General features: G+C 57.4%; 1 protein-coding gene across 4 annotated transcripts; it reads right to left on the reverse strand.

The window, feature by feature from the left end:
• Positions 1-58: 58 nt before the first annotated feature.
• On the reverse strand, positions 59-22883 carry HID1 (HID1 domain containing). Of its 4 annotated transcripts, none has more exons than XM_039476472.2 (19): positions 22692-22883; positions 15178-15327; positions 14513-14605; positions 13644-13757; positions 12907-13013; positions 12541-12657; positions 10751-10973; positions 10605-10661; positions 9638-9778; positions 9401-9491; positions 9058-9209; positions 8873-8951; positions 5639-5803; positions 3538-3765; positions 3036-3142; positions 2503-2583; positions 1644-1735; positions 1321-1479; positions 59-1050 (listed from the first exon to the last, which is right to left on the reverse strand). In XM_039476472.2, exons 1-19 carry the CDS (start codon positions 22755-22757, stop codon positions 987-989), a joined length of 2286 nt encoding a protein of 761 aa, XP_039332406.1. In that variant the 5' UTR covers positions 22758-22883; the 3' UTR covers positions 59-986. The 4 variants fall into 4 exon arrangements, with proteins under 4 accessions (XP_039332406.1, XP_039332404.1, XP_039332405.1 ...); XM_039476470.2 differs by having other exon boundaries at positions 14435-14605; XM_039476471.2 differs by having other exon boundaries at positions 13644-13760; positions 22692-22882.

The raw sequence follows: 22883 nt of genomic DNA on the forward strand, positions 1-22883 counted from the left end.
CACCTCCCCTGAAGACAAGAGCCATGCCTGGCCTTGTGCCTCAACCACAGAGTCAGAGTGTGGAGTGGGAAGTTTTATTGTAAAGAGGCCGATTGTACAGAGCAAAGATTGTTCTGATACAGGGGTTGGGGGCCAGGACCCAGAGGCCTGAGCCAGGGTGTGGGATGAGGGGTGGCATCGCCCCATCCACAGTGGACAGAGCAGGGAGGACTAAACAACGGCCCCCCAATTCTCTTCCCTGCCTTCTATTACTGGGTAAGAGGAATCCAAAGGAATACAGCAGAAGCCCCTCACCACCCAACACCACACCCCAAGGATACTGGAGGTGCCCCAGGCTGGCTTTTGCAGTCAGCCAGCTCCCAGCCTCCTCAAGGAGCAGCCTGGCCACATCTTTTTCCCCTGGAGCCTGGAACAGCCAGCTCAAGCACCCCTCACCCTGCCCAGGCACCTCAAGGGACAGCCCGAGGTTCGTTGGTCAAACCCTTAGGGCACAGTGACCCAGCGGCTTCTGCCTCTGGGGCTGGGCAGCACAGGAGTGGGTGGGCACTGAGGGACAGCACTGAGCCAGTTCTTGAAGAGGGAGTCCGCGCCAGGTGTGGTGGCTCACGCCTGTAATCCAAGCACTTTGGAGGCCAAGGCGGGCAGATCACCTGAGGTCGGGAGTTCAAGACCAGCCTGACCAATATGGTGAAACCCCGTCTTTATTTAAAAAAAAAGGAGTCCGAGTGTTGGGAGCGTGGTCTCTGGTGGGGGCATAGCCCCAGGGATGGGGCTCCTGTGAGTCCAGCTTGGGGGTTGAGGGGATCAGAGCTGGTCCACATTGTCCTGGTGACAGGGGTCTCTGGGTCCCGACACTCAGGACTCGGCCACTCTCTCTGTCCCAGGCCCTGATCGTGGTCATTTAAAGCTCAGAATGGTGGGTGGGGGAAGCCTTAGGGACCAGGGCCCTGCCCTCCCCTGGACGGAGTGCCTCGCCGGCTCCATCCTCACACCCGCTGTATCTCAAACAGCTTCACATCAGTGTCGTACCAGACAGGGGGGTCCACATTCCTGTGGAGGAAATGGGGGGTTACCTGGGTGCCGGGACACCTTGCAGACAAGGCACCAGGAGGAGCTGGGTGGCAGGAATGGCCAAGCCAGCCCTTTCCATCCCGATGCCCACCCTGGGCAGTGGGTGCCCACCCTCAAGCAGGCAAGGCGGCCTTAGTTGACTGTCTCAACATGAAGTCCACCAGGGGTGGTGGGGCCCAGAGCGGAGGTCCCTGCTGAGACCTGCTGGACAGGTTCTCAGGCGGACACCACCCCACCCCCGGGGCCCACCTCAGATAGATGACGCCCCACATGTAGGTTCGGAACCACATGGCAGTGCCCGAGTTGGCCTGGTACTTGCGGATGAGGATGGGGTGGGGCACGGGCAGCAGCCCCACCAGGGTGCCATGTTGCAGGAACCGAAGGATCTCAGACTCATCCGTCAGGCCCCTAAGGAGAGAGGGTGTCTCCAGCACACTCACACAGTCTAGGGGAGCAGGGGCTCACCCTGGACCCCCAAGACCCATGTTTTCCATCACATGCCCACCTAAGCCTAGCTTTGCCCCGCCCAGAGCCCACCTGCCCCAGCTCCGGCCTGCAGGCACCCAACTCACTTGTCGATACAGATCTTCTCCACCTGCGGAACCAGCACCTGCAGAAGCCTCATGATGGTCTGCAGCGGCAGCTTCGACTTCCAGGAGAGGACCTGGGGAGGGGACCGGTTCCCAGGGCTGGGAAAACAGCCCCTGGAAGCTGCAAGGCAAGCCTGACCCACAGAGCCTCACACACCCAGGAAAAGTCAGATGCCCTGTTAGAGGGGACTCGTCTGTTTGAATCCTCCCTCCCTGCCCCCATCACCAGCTGTGGGCTCCACAGGGCAAGACGCAAAGCTTTGTTCCCCACTGTATTCCCTGCACCCAGATACACTGCAGGTGCTCAATAAATGTACCAAGCACGACCGGGGAACAGTTCATTGTTATTAATGGCAAGCACCATGGCCCCGCATTAAGCCAGCGCTGTGCCACGTGCCTCTCAAGAGACTGTCGCCTTTAGCCCTCACAACATCATGGGCAGGCAGGGACGGCAATGATCCCTGCTCCAGTGCAGTCAGCGTGATCTCAGGAGACACAGCGGGTGGGGATGAGATTCAGGGAAGGAAGTGGGAAAGGGTGATTTATTAAGGAAGAGAGCACTGTGGGGACACCTGAGCTTAATCCTGCTAGGGACTCTGGCGATCATGTAGACAGAGGAAGCAACTGAGCCAGAGAGAGGCCAAACACGTGGGATTGTCACCCAGTGGAAGGACTGACCCGGAGGCAGGCTCCTATGCCAGGGTCCTTTGATTTGGACACATTGCCATCTTCACTGGGTCTTCACTGAGCTCCCCTGGGCCAGGGAGCCCCAAGCCAGCTCCCACCCCAGTGCCATCTGCCCACACCCCAGCCCCCGCTCGCCTGGCATGGGGTCCCTCACCCACTCCGGCGTTGGGCTCCACTGCCCACTGGCTGATGAGCTAGACGGTCGCCGCTGCTCCCTCCATGCCTGGCTGGGCTCCTGGTCCCCAGAAAGAAACAGGGGTGAGGTATGGAGGGGGTGGGTGAAGGGTGGGGGGCCATGAGCTTTCTCCACTGGCAGCTGGAAATCCCACAAAGGGGAAGGCCCAGCCCAGCAGACTTTGCCCCAGGCCCCAGGCCCAGCCCAACCTAGTGACAGGTTTAGGGCCAGTGGCTGACAGGGCAGTCTGGGTAAAGGCCAGCTCAGATAAGGCCGAGGGATGAGAAGTCTGAAGGCCAAGGGCTTTGCTGGGACCAGTAAACAAGGGAGGGGTCTAGGAAAGGCCCCCACCCGCAAGGGAGTCAGCAGCACTGATCCTGATGCCCTGGGCACTAGGCGCTTGCCCCTCTCCTGCAGGTGACCCCAGAGTGCCCCAGCCCATCCCCCACTGCAGAAGCCAGGGAGGAAGGGAAGGGCAGCCTCACCCAGCTCCAAGAGTCCCTGTCACCCACCCCCTTGGCCGGGCTGCCGTCCTCCGAGCTCTGCTGGGGCTCAGGCTCCAGGGACCGCAAGGTGCCATCCTCTGATACCTGGGACTTCTCAGTCAGCTTGTCAATGCCTGGGCAGGGCACAGGTGGGAGTGAGGACCCCCTTCTAGCCCTTCTTCCACCCACTTTATTTTTTATTTGTGTTTGTATTTTACTCCTGCTTCCCTCCGGAAGTCCCGCTGACTCTGATCACTTCCGCAGTGTCTGATCACTCCAACGCCCTCTCCTGTGCCCACCCCTCCACAGTCTACACTTGCCCTGAGGCTCTGCCCCCAACACCAAGCTACCCATGCTAAGCCCACCCAGTACCCTCCTCACCCCTGTTGCCCAGCCCCATCCCCTCAGCTTTCCAATGCAAGCCACGCTCTTTGCCAGAGATGGGGGTGATACCCTGAGGTCACATCCTCATGTCCCTCCCCCGGCCACACTGGTATCCACGCTCTTCTACCACCCACTCGCACCAGACCTGGAGTGGCCACCAGGCTGGTCTTGAGGGTGCCGGGCTCTGCAGGAGCAGCGGGGCGGGAGCCCTCCATGGAGGTGCCCTCCTGCGAGCCAGTGCGGGACAGGGGCTCAGGTGTCCGCCGGCGCCGCTGCAGGGCCTTGTGGATGGCGGGCGGGTCCGTGGGCAGGTTGGCCAGCTGGTGGAAGACGCTGCGCTTGCGGATGATGGCGTAGACCAGGTTGGAGTTGCCTGTGGGCAGGGAGCATGTCTTGCCTCAGGGGGGCCCCTCCTGCTCACCCATCCAATCGGGGTGAGCTTCCTCAAAGGGAGAGTTTGGAGGGCAGGAGAGCGTCTGCCAAAGGGGTTGGGGACGGTACAGGGAGCCCAAGAGAGGGTGCTGGGTCAAGGCTGGCACTGGCTGTGTGTGCCCACTATGGCTATCCCAGGAAGTCAGGCCTGAGCACCCCACAACACCCCTCCCCAGTGCCCAAGATGCCCCCACAACCCAGCACTAAGGGGCTAACGCCTGGCAAAGAGCGCAGGTCCCAGCACGGCAGTGTCCACACCAGGCCAGCCATTAAATATTCTGACCCTCTCCCCAAGTAAGGTGCCAGGAGGAGTCTCTGAGGATGACGTGCTGTGTGCCTGCCATCCATCCCCACCGCAGACCTCTGCTGGCTCTCAGTGCCTGCCTCTGGTCCTGCCTCATGCCATACGCCTCCACTTTCAGCTCCCCATCCCACCCCAGGGCCTTTGCACGTGCGGTCTCCTGCCCCACCTTGCCCCTAGTTCTCCCTCAGAGATCACTGCAAATTTGACTGACTTTGGAAATAGCAATAATAAAAATGGACGGTTTTTCAGTTGCCAGGTGCTGTGCTGGGTGCCTTCTTGGGTTATTTTGTTCAATCTTCCCAACACCCTCTGAGACAGCGACTCTTAGAACCATTGTTACGAGCACCTTACATATGAGGGAACTGAGGCTCGGAGAGGTCAGATGACGTGCCCGGGTCACAGGGCCAGCAAGTGGCAAGGCTTGAAGTGACAGCCAGCAGCCGGGTGTCTGTGACATGGGGGCAGACAGCTGCTGAGACACCCATCAGGGTCTCACTACTCTGCACTTCCCTTTTATCCCATTTCAGGCCAGGCGTGGCGGCTCACACCTATAATCCCAGCACTTTGGGAGGCCAAGGCGGGTGGATCATTTGAGGTCGGGAGTTTGAGACCCAGACTGGCCAACTTGGTGAAATCCCACAAAGGGAAAGGTCCAGCCCAGCAGCTCATGCCTGTAACCCCAGCGCTTTGGGAGGCCGAGGCAGGCAGATTGCTTGTCTCTACTAAAAATACAAAAACGAGGGCCGGGCGCGGTGGCTCAAGCCTGTAATCCCAGCACTTTGGGAGGCCGAGGCGGGTGGATCACGAGGTCAAGAGATCGAGACCATCCTGGTCAACATGGTGAAACCCCGTCTCTACTAAAAATACAAAAAATTAGCTGGGCATGGTGGCGCGTGCCTGTAATCCCAGCTACTCGGGAGGCTGAGGCTGGAGAATTGCCTGAGCCCAGGAGGCGGAGGTTGCGGTGAGCCGAGATCGCGCCATTGCACTCCAGCCTGGGTAACAAGAGCGAAACTCCGTCTCAAAAAAAAAAAAAAAAAAAAAAAAAAATACAAAAACGTAGCCAGGTGTGGTGGGGGGCACCTGTAATCCCAGCTACTTGGGGGACTGAGGCAAGAGAATCGCTTGAGCCCGGGAGATGGAGGTTGCAGTAAGCCAAGATCACGACACTACACTCCAGCCTGGGTGACAGAGCGAGACACCCTCAGACACACACACAAGTCAGATGCCCTGTTAGAAGGTAATCATCTGTTTGAAGCCTCCCTGCCTGCCTCCATCCCCAGCTCTGAGCTCCACAGGGCAAAAAAACAAAGCTTTGTTCCCTACTGTATCCCCCCGCGCCCAGGTACACTGCCGGTGTTCAATAAATGTACCCTGAATGAAAAAATCAAGGCAGAAGGCCACCGCGCCCAGCACCTCCTAGAGGCCAGCTCCTGGGCTATGCCCTCCTTAGGTAGGAAGGAGCTCCACTGGCCACCCTGACGGCCAGGGTCTTGGGCTGGTGCCTCACCATCAAACTGGTACTGGATGATGTTGTTGAAGACCTCCAGGAGGAAGAAGACCAGGTGGTGGTTCTGGGCAGCAGAGAAGAGGAACCAGGCGGTGGAGAAGGCTTCCAGCAGGTGCAGCAACTTGTTGGCAGTCACCATGGACAGGCTCTTGAGGTAGGGGGACACTGTAGGGGAGGGGCCGCCTCACTCCTGGGGCCCCCACCCAGCCATCCCTGCACATCCTGGGCCCGAGTGACACAGCATCCTCCTGCTGCCAGGCCCTCCCTACTCCCTGCAAAGCCAGGAAGACCAAGGCCCAAGAGGCCGAGTCTACACCGGCCATACTCCATGCGGAGTCCTGGGAGGCAGTGAGGCCCCACCCTCACCCCTCGACCCTGAAGACAGCTGTCCTGCTTACAAAGCCATACGAATCCCACCTGTGCCAGCCCCCCACCCCCATGCCAAGATGGAGGCAGGGCACAGACAAGATCATCCCCGTTTTATGGATAGGGAAACTGAGGCTCCGAGAAGGTTATAAACTTGGCCCGAGTTCCCCAGTAATGAAATGATCGGGCAGGGATACAAACTCAGGACTTTAAATCTTTCTAGAAGGTCAAGCTGCCATGTCACTAGAGACGTATTCTGGGGCACGCCCAGCCTGAGGTTCCCTGCTGATCTGCGCACTTCCTTGTGTCATTTTCCCTCACTAGGCTGAGGGCTCCGCATGCCAGGGACCAGGGTTGTCTTGTTCACAAATGCATCCTCGGAACCAGCTCAGTTAAGATTTGTGAGATGGGGCCAGGCACAGTGGGAGGCCGAGGTGGGCAGATCACAGGTCAGGAGTTTGAGACCAGCCTGACCAACATGGTGAAACCCTATCTCTACTAAAAATAAAAAATAAAAAATAAAAAAAAAATAAAAAAAAAAAAATTAGCCAGGCATGGGGGTAGGCGCCTGTAATTCTAGCTACTTAAGAGGCTGAGGCAGGAGAATCACTTGAACCCGGGAGGTAGAGGTTGCAGTAAGCCAAGATCATGCCATTGCACTCCAGCCTGGGCATCAGAGCGAGACTCCATCTCAAAAAAATAAATAAATAAAATAAAATAAAGATTTGTGAGATGGAGCCAGAGACTGAACCAGGAGGGGAAGGGACAGTTCTGGACCCAGAGCTTACAACCCAGCTAGAGGCCTCTACCACCACACACTACCCACCCTGCAGTCTAAACCAGACCACAGACAGGCCAGCCACCCCTAGCTGTGACCACCCTGTCCAAAAGATGTTCACATTGAAGGCATTTTGCCCTAGCCCATAGCCACCTGCCTTGCTAGGTCCTGAACCCCAAGAAGCCTGGCCCCTCCCATTTCCTCTCCCCAGCAGCTGTGTGCAGTCCTTCTGGGGGGCCTGGAGGGGGAGGGCAAAGGCAGAAAGGGTGGGGTTTCTACATCCCCATACTGTGTGACACCAATTGTCCAAATCTGCACTGCTCAATACGGTGGATACCAGCCACATGTGGCCACTTCGTGCTTCAAACACAGCTAGTCCTAACATGTGTGCTACATATATGAAACAGAAGAGGCCAGGCACAGTGGCTCACACCTAAGTAATCCTAGTACTTTGGGAAGCAGACGCAGAAGGATGATTTGAGCTCAGAAGTCTGAGACCAGCCTGGGAAACATAGTGAGACCCTGTCACTATAATTAGAAATAAAATGAAATATGGCTGGGTGCAGTGGCTCATACCTGTAACCCCGGCGTTTTGGGAGGCCAAGGCAGGCAGATTGCTTGAAGCCAGGAGTTCAAGACCAGCCTGGCCAACATGGCAAAACTCTGTCTCTAGTAAAAATACAAAAGAAAAAAATAGCCACGTGTGGTGGCACATGCCTGTGATCCCAGCTACTAGGGAGACTGAGGCATAAGAATCACTTGAACCCAGGAGGCAGAGCTTGCACTGAATGACGATTTTGCCACTGCACTGCAGCCTGGGCAACAGAGTAAGACTCTGTCTCAAAAATAAAAAATAAGATAAATAAATAAAGTAAAAATGTTATCAGAATACCAGTGGATCCGATAAACAGGAATAAACTCCTTCAGATGTGAAAGAAATTATTAAAATTAAACACACACACACACACACACACACACACACACACACACACACATAATATTAACATTAAATGTAAACGGGGGAAAAAAAAAAACAGACACAGTGGCTCACGCCTGTAATTCCAGCATTTTGGGAAGCCAAGGTGGGCAGATCATCTGAGGTCAGGAGTTCGAATTAGCTGGGCATGGTGATGGGCATCTGTAACCCCAGCTACTGGGGAGGCTGAAGCAGGAGAACTGCTTGAGCCTGGGAGGCGGAAGTTGCAGTGAGCAGACATTGTCCATTGCACTCCAGCCTAGGCAACAGAGCAAGACTTCGTTTCAAAAAAAAAAAAAAAAGAAAGGGGCCGGACGAGGTGGCTCAAGCCTGTAATCCCAGCGCTTTGGGAGGCCGAGGCGGGTGGATCACGAGGTCAAGAGATCAAGACCGTCCTGGTCAACATAGTGAAACCCCGTCTCTACTAAAAATACAAAAAATTAGCTGGGCATGGTGGCGTGTGCCTGTAATCCCAGCTACTCAGGAGGCTGAGGCAGGAGAATTGCCTGAACCCAGGAGGCGGAGGTTGCGGTGAGCCGAGATCGCGCCATTGCACTCCAGCCTGGGTAACAAGAGCGAAACTCTGTCTCAACAACAACAACAAAAAAAAAAAAAAAAAGAAAGAAAGAAAGAAAATCTAAGGAGTTCGAGACCAGCCTGGCCAACATGGCAAAACCCTGTCTCTACTAAAGATACAAAAATCAGCCTGGTGTGCTGGTGCACGCCTGTAATCCCAGCTAGTCAGGAGGCCAAGGTAGGAGAATCGCTTGAACCCGGGAGGTGGAGGTTGCAGTGAGCTGAGGTGGTGCCACTGCACTCCAGCCTGGGTGACAAGACTGAGTGTGAGAGGGAATATTCCATATCTCATTAGTAATTTTTATATTGGCTACATGTTGAGATGATGGTATTTGGGATATAGTGGACTAGATAAAACATATTATAAAATTGTTGTCACCCTTTTTTTTTTTTTCAACGTGGCTACTATGAACGGTACACAAGCTTGCATTCCTTCTGTGGGCTGGAGGGGCTTGAACCCAGGAGCGGACAGCAGGTTGGCCTATGGCCTAGCACCACCTGGTGGTGAGCGCGGGGAGGGCGGGCTCTGGGTCCCTACCGTTGACCACGATGGTGAGCAGGCAGTCGAAGAGGGGCTGCAGTCGCTGGTGGCCGCTGGTGATGATCTTGTGGAACACCTGTGCCAGGAGGGACAGGGGCACTGTGGGGTCCCCGCTGCCTCCAGACTCAACCAAGAGGACGCCGCCCCTGCACCTCCCGGCCTGGCTGCACGAGCCCCCTCACCACAATGAGCAGGTCAGCGTGGGTCCCCGTGAAGACGGGGATGTCCATGGGCACGCGCACCGAGTAGGGCTTGTTCAGCCGCACCCCGAAGTTCCGCTCCCCACTCAGAAGCAGCAGGATGAAGACGCCAATGTGCATCAGGCCCACCCGAGCTGTGGCAGGTGGCAGGGGACAGGTCTCTTGGGTGGGAGGAGGAGGGAGGGGCCCAGGCGGGGATGTTTTGGGGCCTCCCTCCTGGGAGGTCAGGACGCCCTGCCCAAGCTCCTAGGAGGCAGGGCAGATGGTCGGCCCTTCACCTGGCTGCCAGGAAACCCCCCAACATCCCACCGCACCCTGGTCTTACACTGATCGGCCCGGGCGTCGTTGAGGAAGAAGAGGATGGGGACAAGGATGTCTAGGACGTCACTGCTCTTCAGCACGAAGAAGAGGAATTTCTGGGGGTGCGGGGAGGTAACGAAGTGGGCAGAGTTGGAGGGAGGGGCAGTTCGCCCCAACCCCCTCAGTCTGACACTGTCCCGGGCCCCTGGCTACTGGGGCCGAGGCTTCCCATCTCCCTGCAAAGCCCTCGAAACTGGCCCACCTTGTTGAAGTCGCAGAGCTTCCAGAAGAGAACTAGCAGCTCCTGGTGGAACTGGATCTTCTTGGTGGAGTTGGGCAGGTAGGTCTGGAGCAGGGGGTTGGACAGCAGCCGGGCTATGCCCTTGAGGATGAACTGGAAGTCCTGGGGCGAGGGCAGAGCAGGGGGCCTCCAGCCCAGATCCCTGCAGCTCCAGCTTCCCAACCCAGGCCCCCCACAAATGCCCCTTCCTTCCCCCAGAGCCAGATGCTATCATCCATAGCTGTCCTGGGGTGACGCCGCAGGAAGCCGAATCCCTCACAGGTGTGGACGGCCCTGGCCCCTCCACCAGACCGCAGACTCCCTGTCCACCCCTGGAGCAAGTCTGCTGCTCCCAGTGACCCTCCCCCGCCCCGACATACACACACCCTGAACCTCATCCCAGCCCACCTTGGGCTCATGGTTGACAGGTTCCATATTTCTACCCCTCCCCAAAATATTCCTCCCACCCCCCCATCACACTGGAGGAGCATTCCACTGTTCTGAAGAGCTGTCATATACTGAGATTGTCACCAGCTAGGCTGTGCTCTACTTTATGCTCACAGGATGAGAAGGCAGGGAGGGGTCTGTTTTTTAGCTACGGAAGTTAGAACTCTGGGAGTTCAAGCACCTTCCCACCAAGGTCACAAGACACATGAACTGGGACTGCCTGACCTGAAGTCCTTGTCCACTGTCATTTTCCTCACTCCCCACCAGCACTGAAATGACATCAGCCACCTCCTCCTAGAAGCCTTCCCAGTTGCCTCTACCCAGGTGAGGCCATCCACCCTTCCTGCACCTTGAAACTCTCACAGTCCTGCCACTATTTCACTTGGGGTTGCCCCAGTCCACAGAGAGCATGGTTCCTTCATGGAGGGGTCAGGATCCCCCATATCCCTGTCTCACTTGCCTCCCCCAACCCCTGCAAAGCCACTGTGGGGACTGGACTTGCCTCCTCTCGGTGGATGCGGGACAGGTAGTTCACAAACAGGTTCTCGGGGCCTGGAGGCTACCAAGAGAAGGCCCTGGTGAGCCAGCGTCTTCCCGCAACCCTCGCCCCAGCAGGACCAGCTGGCGCCTCCACACTCCCACGCTTACATCGGCATCATCCATGGCGGTGCCCGTGGTGGTGCCGTCCACAGTGGGGCTGGCACTGCTGGCGCTGTCGTGGTCCAAGGTGACAATGAGCACCTGGGCGGCCTCCTCCACCAGGGGTTCCCGGTAGTCAGAGAAGAGCAGGTGATTGTAGGGGATCCCGTAGCCCACAGGGTCATAGGCACACACGGTGTTGAGGAGGGAGGTGAAGAGGGGCAGGGCATGTCTGTAGGGAGAGGGGCGAGGATGCAGAGGCTCTCCGGGCCCAGCCCCCTGGCCACACCCCTCTGGCCACACACCCAGAGGGTCGGCCTCATTCAACAAGCATTTTAGCGCCAGGCCAGGGAGTGGCTTGGGAAGAGTGGGTGGGGGAGGTGCAGAACCATGATTAAGATACATTAGGGTCTTAAGGGGCAGATACCCTCCATCGGGGCCTCAGAGATGAGATTGGAGGCCCATGGAGAAGGCAGCTTCCCCTCGGGGAGCAGAGCCCAGGCTCAGCCAACCAGCTCCCAGGCCGCAGAATGACCCGACTCAGACTCAAGAGATGTCACGGTTCAAGCTGCTCATCTTACAGATGAGGAAGCTGAGACCCAGAGAGGTTAAGTGAGGGACAAAGGGTGGCAGTTTGCCTGATAAGGCTGGTGAGAAAGAAAACTCTGGCCAGAGTGGCTGGTGGAGGGGTCGCCTGGCTCCCTTCTCTTCTGCAGTAGGGTGGAAGGTTGAGCAGAAGGCTAGGAAACCTGAAGAATGAGGCGTGTCGTGTAGGGACCAGAGTCTGGAAGGCAGAGGTCGACCGCCACCTGCTGGGCACTGACCCTGTACGGCCAACACAGCTCCTGCGGGGGAGCTACCTGCTCAAATAACCCCACCACATGGCATGGGTGACACCCCCTGTGCTCATGTGTGCCCCACAGTCCATGAGTGCCCCGCGTGGGCGGGGCCTCCCTGCCCTTCGGGGTATTTGTCAAACACACAGCCTGAACTGCAGGGTCCGGCATGGCAGCCTCAAGCCACATGGAGCCCTTGGAATGTGGCTGATCGGAACCGAGACCTGCTGTAAGTGCAAAATACACACGGGATTTCCAAAGCCTAGTGTGAAAAGGGGGATGTAAAACAGCTCAATAATGTTAGATGCTGATTGCATGTTAAATGCTAAAGTTTGAGGTAGATCGGGTTATATGACATGTATTATTACTTAATTTAATTTTTTTTTTTTTTTGAGATGGAGTTTCCCTCTTGTCGCTCAGGCTGGAGTGCAGCGGTGCGATCTCGGCTCACTGCAACCTCCGCCTCCCAGGTTCAAGTGATTCTCGTGCCTCATTCTCCCAAGTGGCTGGGATTACCACCAGGCCCCGCTAATCTTCGTATTTTTAGTAGAGATGGGGTTTCACTATGTTGGCCAAGCTGGTCTCAAAACTCCCGACCTCAGGTGATCTGTGCACCTCCCAAAGTGCTGGGATTACAGGTGTGAGCCTCCGCACCCGGCCCAATTTTACCTTTTAACGTTTTTAAATTTTCAGATTGCACTTGTGGTTTGCAAACTATTTTGCTGGACAGGCAGCTCTTGATGGAGGACCCAGGCACGGATCACTGAGGGGCCCCCAGATTCTGTCCTGTCGGGGACTCCAAGGAGAGACTGACAGGGCTGGTGTTAAGGTGTGGCTGGTACATTACAGTTCATCACCACCAGGGGGCAGCACATCCCCTTAAACGAGACCCAGGCGGCGAGTGGGCTCAGCTCTGGGTTGACAGGAGTAAGAGGAGAGAGCCGAAAGGCCAGGAGCCCTCACCTGTTCTCCGTGGAACAAAAGAACTGAACCCATGGGTTGGTGCTGCCGCTCTCCGGAGCTGGGGGCAGGTACATGGCCTCGGAGAAGCATGTCAGCAGCAGTTTCAGCAGCTCCATCCTTGGGAGGGCAGGGAGGGGGAGGGCACCTTAGGATCCCAGCCCTCTCTTGGAGATGCTGCCCACCCAGCACAGCCACCCCGCCCAGGTCCATGGAAGGAAGTGATCCCCGTCGACCCCTGTAAGCCCAAGGGCGGATTACAGGTGCGGACGGTCTCCTGGGGAGACCCCATGGGCTCTCTCAGCTGTGCTGGGGGGCCCCGCCTGGGGTCCAGCTGCACCAAGGGCTCTGGGTCTGGGCAAAGCTGACCGGTTCATGTCGTGGATGTAGTTGGGCTGAGGGGAGTGAGCGAAGCCCACACCAGCCTCCCAGATGTATTCGCAGCTGTCCAGGGAGTGGACGTCCTCCGCCGAGTCCTGGGGACCGGGCCAAGAAAGGCCAGGTTAGGGGGTGAGAGGTGAGCAGCCTGGGTCAGAACCCGGCCACCTCGAGCCTTACACAATCCCGTGGGCAGAAACCCCCAATTCTCCTAAAGACAGGTCCCCAAAATGCCCCAGCCCTAGTGCACGGGGCAGGAGCGAATATTCTCAGGCCTGTTGAAAGCTCATTTTTCTTCCATCTCACACTGGTTTTTTCACTTGCTCAGTCCAGTTTGGGACAGGGAGCGAGGGAGGGGCAGGCAGGGAATCGGTGCCCTCGGTGGGGGCGGAGAGAACACTGAAGGTGGAGTCCATGCCACCACAGGAAGTGAGAGGGCCAGGCCTCCTGCGTCTCAGCCCCGAACCCCCACACACCCTGGGCAGGCAAAGACAATGGGTGTCTGTACCCAGCTATCCGAAGGTGCCCGGCAGGGCCAGCCCCAGCTGGCTTCCCTCCAGCTGTACCAGCCACCACCCTCAACCCAGGCCTACATGTGCCAGGCAGCTCAGCTCTTCTGGAGCCCTCCAGCCCCCAGTGCATCCCACCCAAAGGAACTCCAACTGGCCTGGCCCCAAGCCAGGACCAGAGCCTGTCCCGGCCTGGGGGTGGAAGCGGGGGACCCTCACCACAGTGCTCCTCCGGTGGCTCTGGACCGTGAAGTCTGGGCAGAACAGCAGGTCAGCAATGGCCAGGAGCAGGGACTCGGCCAGGGGCCTGGCATTCTCGTCATCGTCTTCTCCCTGCTGAGGACACAGCACCCACAGGCTGCCTCAGTGAGAGCTGGCCAGGGAGAGGTGGCCCAGGGCTTGGGGGCTGGTGGAGGACAGGACTGAGCCCAGGCAGGCACCCATGGGCAGAGGAATGAAGGGAGAGGAAGTGGACTCCTGGTTGCCCCAAACCTCCCAAGACAGAAGCAGGGCAGAGTAGGGAGCTGGGCCAGGGGCAGCAAGGGAATCTCCCCTACTGACTGGAGGGGGCGGGGCAGTGACCCCAACCTCAGCAGTCTCAGCCCTGCTAGGAATCACTATGTTGTACCCCTCAGCACCTCACCTGGAGATAAACCCAGGGCAGGTGGGCAGGTGGGCAGATGGTGTGGGGTAGAAAGGACAGTACGGTCCCTCTCTGGCTCTCAGAGGGCCCAGCTACTCTGCCCCTGCCTCTGCCCAGCGACCCTTGGCTCTCAGCTTCTCTCTACAGCCTACTTCCTCCCGACTGTTGGGGCAGGGACCCCTATGGGAGAAGAACTGAAGGCCCCAGGAGGTGGCATCGAACACCATCCCTCAGCAGTACCCACTAGCCCCACCCCTGCGCCTCCCAAATCCCAGAGAGGCTTGGAGGAGTGTGGCCCGGCTCCGAAGGGCACTCTCCCTGTGACGCTGACTCTGCCTCCCACCCAGCCCTGGCCAGGCCCACAGACCCCTCCTCGCCCTGCCCCGGGCACTGTGGACCAGAAGAAGCCCCTCCAGTCGGGATCCTCGAAGATGTAGGGCAGCACCCGGGTGAGCAGCCGGCTGCAGTTCAGGACGATCTGCTTCTCCTTCTCCGAATGGCAGCCGCTCTCCGCTCCCTGCACCAGCTTCTCCACGGCCTGTGGGGGCAGGCAGGAGCAGAAGGCAGGCTAGAAGGCGGGGAGGGGACCCTGGCACTTGGAGTCAGGGTGGGCACCCAGGCCGCAGAGGAGAGACAGTGGGGCTGCCTGGCAGGTGGCTCTGCAGTTGGGGTGGCACTGTATGTCATCCACACACACCTGCATTTACCACCCCGGGGGGCCTGGGACACAGGCCAGAGCAGCTGAGAGCATCGGGACAGGCAGAACCCAGCCCACCACTGGATGGCTGAGGCCTTGCTAAGTGAATCTGTCCCAGCCTCAGTTTCCCTATCTGTAAACTGGCGACACTAACAGTACCCACCCCACAGAAGGAGCTGAATGAGCTGATCTTCCGAAGGTGCTCAGTTCAGATGTGGCCTGGAGAAGCCTCCATAAACGCGGCTGCCATGGTCCCTCCCACAGAGAGGAGAACCACGGAGAGAGAAGCAGGAGAGCTGGGCGAAGCCGCAGGACTGCCTGGACCAGGGGGTGGGAAGGCCTGGATGCCAGGCTTCTCCCGCCGTGGGCGGGGAGGGTGGAAGAGCGGCAGCAAGGGTCTGGGCGGCCCTCACCTTGTAGCACAGGGTGGCCAAGTTAGAGGGCGACTCTTCCCGCACGGCCCGGATCTCCGCTGCCGGCACCAGCGCAAACACGTCCTGCACCGAGGTGGCTGTGTCTGCCCAGAACTGGTCCCAAAAGGCATCATCGGTGGCTTCCACGGGCTATGCGGGAACCAAGGGTCCAGAGTTACACGACTCCTAGCCAGAGGGCCCACAGTTTGCCCGAACTGTGGCCAGGAGAGACCCCAAGAGGGAAGCTAGAGTCCCCCTACCTCATTCCAGCTGGGGTCCCAGAGCCCTCCCACATGGGTGGGGGACATCCGTCAGCCACCACAGGCCCTGGCCAGCACTGTCAGGCTGGAGACACCGGGTGTACATGGTCAGAGGACAGCTAGGCACAGAGTCATCCAAAGCCCAGCGCCACCCTTGAGGGGCTGTGTGATGCTGGTTAAGTCACCATCCTCCCCTGGCAAGGCAGGCTGACCTCCCCACCTGGTCATGGCCCCAGGCCACGTCATTAGGTCAAATGCCGGGGGATCCAGGTGAAGACCATGCCCTCTCCCCATGGAAAGAAGACACAGGGGATTTGCACCCTGTTTCCAGTCACCCAAGCTGCCTGCCACAGGCCTCCGGCCTCCGCCCTCTCTCAGCACACCCAAAACAGCTGTCACATCTGCTGAATTCACCTCTGCGTTCTCACCCCAACTCGCTCCTCTGCACGCCCACCTCCAGCGCTGCAGCCCAGGCCACCCTCGCCAGGCCTCCCGCCTTCAAATCCACCTCCTTCAACCTGGCTCAACGCTGCCAGCAGCCCATGCACCACACCCAGCACCACAGGAACTGCTTCCTCACCCAGAGCCCTGCAGGGGATCCCCACCGCCTGCTGGAACAAGTCCAAACCTCAGCCCGGCACTCAGCCAAGATCTCACAGAAACATGCCTTACACACATACACGCAGACACACATGATACACACCTGTATGTCATACACACACACCTGCATTTACTACCCCAGGACTCAACCCTTTACCTTCACCAGAGCTGTTCTCTCTTCCCCTCTTCCCCTATGACAACGCATTCCAAAATCCATTGCCATGAGGGCAACAGGCCTCAAAAACACACATGCCCGGCCGGGCGCGGTGGCTCATGCCTGTAATCCCAGCACTTTGGGAGGCCGAGGCAGGTTGATCACCTGAAGTCAGGAGTTCAAGACCAGCCTGGCCAACATGGTGAAACCCTGTCTCCACTAAAAATACAAAAAATTAGCCAGATGTGGTGGTGGACACCTGTAATCACAGCTACTCAGGAGGCTGAGGCAGGAGAATCACTGGAACCTGGGAGGCGGAGGTTGCAGGTTGCAGTGAGCCGAGATCGTGCCACTGCACTCCAGCTTGGGCAACAAGAGCAAAACCCCATCTCAAAAAAAAGACAAGATATAAAACTTCCCCGGCCGGGCGCGGTGGCTCAAGCCTGTAATCCCAGCACTTTGGGAGGCCGAGGCGGGTGGATCACGAGGTCAAGAGATCGAGACCATCCTGGTCAACATGGTGAAACCCCGTCTCTACTAAAAGTGCAAAAAACTAGCTGGGCATGGTGGCACGTGCCTGTAATCCCAGCTACTCAGGAGGCTGAGGCAGGAGAATTGCCTGAACCCAGGAGGCGGAGGTTGTGGTGAGCCGAGATCGTGCCATTGCACTCCAGCCTGGGTAACAAGAGCGAAACTCCGTCTCAAAAAAAAAAAAAAAAAAAAAACTTCCCCTAGGATGCTCGCAATTTTGTGTTAAATTATACATGAATAAAAGACTAGAAGAAAATGAATCAGAATGCTAATAGCAACTCTCTCGGAGTGGTTTTATATTTTTCTGTAGGAGCACATGTTACTATTTTTTTCCTTTTGAATGTTCATCTGTTAAGGGACCGGAGTGCCCATGGCAGGCGAACCTCCTCAGCCCCATCCCTTAAGGCTCCTTCTGAACATCACTTCCTGAAGACACCTTCCCTGCTCTCTCCAACACAGCTTTTTACCTTCTCTGAAATCCTAGAGCCAAGAAAACCCGAGGGCCCCGCTATCACAAGTCTGCACTTCATACACGTTACTCTTATCATCAGAAAAAAACATATATCTTGTTTAAAAATAATTCTGGGGTAGGTGTGGTGGCTCTCATGTCTGTAATCCCAGCACTTTGGGAGCCTGAGATGGAAGAATTGCTTGAGCCCAGGAGTTAAGACCAGCCTGGGCAGCATGACTTTTGTAGAGACCGTGTCTCTACAAAAAATAAAAACAAATTCTCCAGGTGGCCTATAGTCCCAACTACTCAGGAGGCTGAGGTGGGAGAATCCCTTGAGCCCAGAAGGTCAAGGCTGCAGTGAGGTGTGATAGCACCACTGCACTCTAGCCTGGAAAACAGAGCAAGGCTCTGTCTCAAAAAACAATAATGGCTGGGCAGAGTGGCTCACGCCTGTAACCCCAGCACTTTCGGAAGCAGAGGCTGGCAGATCACGAGGTCAGGAGTTCGAGACCAGCCTGGCCAACATGATAAAACCCCGTCTGTACTAAAAATACAAAAATTAGCCAGGCATGGTGGCACATGCCTTTAGTCTCAGCTACTCGGGAGACTGAGGCAAAAGAGTCACTTGAACCCAGAGGCAGAAGTTGCAGTGGGCTGAGATTATGCTACTGCACTCCAGCCTGGATGACAAAGCAAGACTCCATCTCAAAATAATAATAATAATAATAGGCCGGGCACAATGGCTCACACCTGGAATCCCAACACTTTGGGAGGCCAAGGTGTGCGGATCACGAGGTCAGGAGTTTGAGACCAGCCTGGGCAACATGGTGTAACCCTGTCACTACTAAAATACAAAAAAATTAGCTGGGCATGGTGGCGGACGCCTGTTCAGCTACTCGGGAGGTAGAGGCAGAAGAATCGTTTGAACACAGGAAGCAGAGGGTGCAGTGAGTTGAGACTGTGACTGGGCGACAGAGCAAGACTCCATCTCCAAATAATAATAATGGCTGGGAACAGTGGCTCACACCTATAGTCCCAACACTTTGGGAGGCTGAGGCAGGTGGACTGCTCGAGCCCAGGAGTTTGAGACCAGCCTGAACAACATGGCAAAATACCATCTCTACAAAAATAAAAAAAAATTAGCTGCCGGGCACGGTGGCTCAAGCCTGTAATCCCAGCACTTTGGGAGGCCGAGGCGGGTGGATCACGAGGTCAAGAGATCGAGACCATCCTGGTCAACATGGTGAAACCCCGTCTCTACTAAAAAAATACAAAAAATTAGCTGGGCATGGTGGCACGTGCCTGTAATCCCAGCTACTCAGGAGGCTGAGGCAGGAGAATTGCCTGAACCCAGGAGGCGGAGGTTGCGGTGAGCCGAGATCGCGCTATTGCACTCCAGCCTGGGTAACAAGAGTGAAACTCCGTCTCAAAAAAAAAAAAAAAAAAAAAAAAAAAAAAAAAAATTGGCTGGGCATGGTGGCATACACCTATCAGCTCAGCTACTTGGGAGGCCGAGGAGGGAAGATTGCCTGAGCCCAGGAGTTCAAGGCTGCAGTGAGCTGTGATTGTGTCACTGTACTCCAGCCTGTGTGACAGAATGAGACCCTGTCTCTAAATAATTAATAAGAATATTTCTGTTCTCTGAAGCTACTTATTCTAAGAAGCCTCCCAGAGCCCCAGACTTGCTTGCTCCCAGCTGGGAATCTCCATTCCCCCTCCGCCCCACTGCCCCCATATAGTTCCAGCCTCCACAGTCTGGGTGCAGGTGCCTTTACAAAGCCCTGTCAGTCCCTGACCTTGCAGGTGAAGCCCAATATTTGTTCCATTGAAGCTGCGCTCAGTCCTGGGGACCCCTTCAGCCTGGCCACAGAGCAGGGCTGAGCACCAGTGGGGCTCTCCAAACTCAGAGCTGGGGTGGCATGCCTCACCAAGGTCCAGGCATACCGCAGCCCACTCCCAGAGCAAACACCTCCATGGCACCCCAGGAAGCTGCAGGGTACCATGTGGCTGTGACTCTCAGTCCCAGAACTGGTAGAGCAAGTTCTTCCCTGGGGGAGCAGAACAAAGGCCAAAGGAGGGCCCTGGGGCTGGGGTGTGCTGGCCCTCCTGCCCTCAGCCAGGATAGCCATCTGGCACTCCCTCGAGTGCAGAGGCATGGTACCACAGTCTGGGTGGCCTGGGGCCAGGGTGGGGTGAGGAAGAACATCCCAGGAAACCCACAGAGCCATCTGGGAGCGCCTCTGGGAAGCTGCCAACCATCCCTGACACTTTCCCCACCTCCCAGGTAGCTGCTACCCTCTTCAGAGGGGAGAGACTCCGCTAAGCACAAGTGGACATGACCTCTGACCTAGTTCATCAGGCCGTGTCACCAGGGGGGCCAAATCCAAAATGAAGAGAGAGACTCAGGAGACCTCAGCACAGCCTATTCTGGAAGCAGAGGCAAGATCCCAGCCATGACAGACCCCAGCCTTGAACTTGAGAAACAGGGCTTTGCCTCCCTCTTTCCTGAGCTTGGGCCTTCTCTCCTGGTCCCACTGTGGCCTGGACATTCGGATTTGGTGTCCACTTGCCCAGACCAAGCCAATGCTACAGGCGTTAGTCAGGGTCACTGAGGCCCCTTAGGCTTCTAATGGGAGACACGTGGCTCAGCACCTGCCTCAATGACCCCAGCTGCCCTCCACCCAACCCAAGGAAGCTTATATCTGATCTTTGAAGAAAGCGTTTTTGCTGGACATGGGCAGGCCCCTGCTGCTAGGGCCACAGAAACTGAGCTGCCCTACTAGGAAACCAGGTATTCTTCTTCCTTTATTCTTTTTCTTTTGTTTGTTTTTGAGTCAGGGTTATTTATGCTCGGTTGCCCAGACTGGAGTGAAGTTGTGTAATCATAGCTCACTGTAACCTCAAACTCCTGGGCTCAAGCAGTCCTCCCACCTCAGCCTCCTGTGTTGCTGGTACAACAGGCATACCTCACCAGGCCCAGCTAATTTTTTTTTTTTTTTTTTTTTTAAGAAATAGGGTCTTGCTATGTTGCCCAGGCTGGTCTTAAACTCCTGGGCTCAAGTGATCCTCCTGCCTCTGCCTCCCAAAGTGCTGGGATTACAGCCATGAGCCACCACACCTGGCCAAAATCAGATTTTCTTAACCCAGCTTTTCCAGGCCCCTGCTCAGATCAGACCCCCACTCAGACCTGGGGGACCAGCTGTATCTTTTGATTCTCAGGGTGTGCAGAAGGAAGGTCCCCCAATATACTTGAGCCCCCTAAGCCTGCTCTAGAAGACAGTGTCACCATGTATTCCTATAAACATACATGTACACGTGTGTAAACATGCACCCGCCAGGTCTCATCTGGCCTGCAGCAGAGAATTCCAAACAGGTGGGATCCGGGAGAGGGTTCCAGGTCTGGGAATGTCTCCTCCAGGGCCCCACCTACTCTGAGGAAGGGCCAGAAAACACAGCTAAAGCTGCTGGCTCTCAGGACCAGGGTCAAGCCTGGCCCAGGGTTAGACCGTGGGGCAGGAAGAAAACAGGATGCAGGGCAGGAAGGCGAGGAAGGAGGCGCAGCAGTGACACAGGCCCAGGCCACGGGAAAAGGTGCTGGGTCTGCCTGTCTGCTGCTCAAGCCACACCCTCTAAGAGCCTGGAACCACATATCACCCTATGGATAACTGGACTGAATTTCCTTGAGGACGCCAAGTGGTAAGATCAGTGATGATCATCTGGGTTCTGGTCCTCACACCCAAGCCACTCAAGCCAGGCCAATTACAGAGTCCAAGGCTTTAGCTGCTGAGGGCCTCTCACTCCAGGCAGCCCAGGCACCCCCCTTCCACCCCCAACAACCTACAGGACCCAGTTAATGCTCTCCAGAAAGCTGGTCTGGTCTCCAGCCTATCCAGGCTCTATTCGAAGCCTACTCACTGTCCTCAGCTGGGAAACAGAACAGCACCATCTCAAGCGGCCCGTCATTGGGCTGTAGCCGGGGAAAGACAGAGGGACATAGTAGATCAGGGAAAAGGCCTGAGCAGGTAGGAATCTAGGTCACTCCAGATCCTTGGGGACCCTGCTGAGCTGGCCCCACTGGCCCAGCAAAGGACCCCAGCTGCTGAGCCCACAGGGCAAACCTTCAACTAGGCATTTCTCCCCAGGTCGGTAAACACGGGAGCCTGCCTTCCTCCCTGCCGCCCCCCTCCTCTCCCTGCAGCCCTACACTGAGGGGCCAGCCCACTTGCCACCTTCCCTGCCACCCACAAACAAAAACCCCATCCCAAGAAAGCCAAGCTCCAGAACGACCCAGTAGCCATCGGGAGTGGAGAAAAGTGTGGTCTGGTTTCTGTCAAGCGCCTTTCAGCCGGGATTGGACTCTCCAGAGGCCATGAGCATGTGCAGTGCACCTGACCTTTCCAGGCTGGGGAAAGGAGTGAGGGAGCAAGGGCTGGCCCATGAAGCTGCGACCAGCTGGCTGTGGGAGTTGGCTTCCTCCATTCTACTCTATCCGCCCGCAGCAAGAGAGAGCCATGGAGAGCAGTCGGGTGGGGGCCAGGAAAAAGAAAGGTCCCAGATGGCAGCAGGTCCTGAGTCCTGTGAAAACAGGGGACCTGGAGAGTCAGGGCTGAGCATCTCTGTGGCCAGTGGGCCTGCTTCAAAAAGCCAGGAGAGAAGGGGTGGGCAGAGAAGCAGCCTTGCTGGGGCCATCCAGTATGTGTTGGGGACAAGGAGGTGGCCATGGGGCCACTTGTGGACTCACAGGAGAGTTATGAGCATGGACTAGGCTGAAGGGTCCCTAGGCTCCTCACCAGCTGACTCAGGACCATCCTCAGGGTCCTCATCCCTGAGCCAGAGAACAGAGGACACAGGCCAACACAGCCTTTCCACGGCAGGGCCTCGGCGGAGACCGGTGGAGAGAGCCCCAGCTGGGAGGCAGGTCCCCCTTGCAAGGCTGCCTCGCTGCCCGCCACTCTTTGCGTGTTCCCAGGAAGACCTAGGCCTTCCCTGCCCGCGGGCATCGACCAGGGCCCAGCAAGGCCGCTGCCGCGGCGCACCAGCTGTTTTCCTGACCCGGGCGGGCGCCAGCCAGGCTTTGTTTGCGTTGAGTCAACCAGGACTGTGTCCGGGACCCGCGGGCAATGAGGGGCAGCGAGGGGAGCGGACGGTGGATAGGTGGGTAGGGGCAGCGGGAGGCTGGAGATGCTAAGCTAGGGACGCGGGGGTGGGGGGCGGTGGGACAGGGGGCGGACAGCTGTGTCGCCGGCTCGGGAAGTAGGCACACGTCAGCCTAAGGAGGCAGCAGCGGCTTCGGGGAGAGGGGTGTTTCCAGGAGAGGAGGCTGGGGGTGGGGGATTAGGGCCAGGGGATGGAGCTTCGAGGTACAGGCCGCGGGGTCCCGCTCTGGCGCTGGCCTTGGCGTCCTGCTCGGGGCCCGCCCGTGCTCCCCATCTCCCGGCGAGCCAAGTTCGCGCACCCCCGGCCCTGCCCAGCCCCCAGCCCGGCAGGTGGATGAGGAGGCGGGGGCCCCGTGGCGCACCTGCGTCTTGGTAGTGAGCTGGATCACCGCCTTCCGGAAGTTCAGCTTCGAGTCGGTCGACCCCATGTCGCTGGAGCCCGTTCCGGCCCGGCCCCCGCCCCGACTCCAGCCTGGGCTCCGGCTTCAGCTCCCGCTCCAGCTCCGCGGCCCCCGCGGCTCTAGCTGGAGACTAGCGGCGCGCCCCGCCCCCGG

Source organism: Saimiri boliviensis, chromosome 17 (genome assembly GCF_048565385.1).
Source record: "Saimiri boliviensis isolate mSaiBol1 chromosome 17, mSaiBol1.pri, whole genome shotgun sequence".
Taxonomy (NCBI): Eukaryota; Metazoa; Chordata; class Mammalia; order Primates; family Cebidae; genus Saimiri; species Saimiri boliviensis.

Coding starts and splice junctions, on each gene's coding strand:
- HID1 (XM_039476469.2), bottom strand. CDS start 22,757: ATGGGGTCGACCGACTCGAAGCTGAACTTCCGGAAGGCGGTGATCCAG. Junction 10,974..12,540: donor TTTTGTTCCACGGAGAACAG/GTGAGGGCTCCT, acceptor CTCTCCCTACAG/ACATGCCCTGCCCCTCTTCA. Junction 9,210..9,400: donor CGACGCCCGGGCCGATCAGT/GTAAGACCAGGG, acceptor CACCTGCCACAG/CTCGGGTGGGCCTGATGCAC.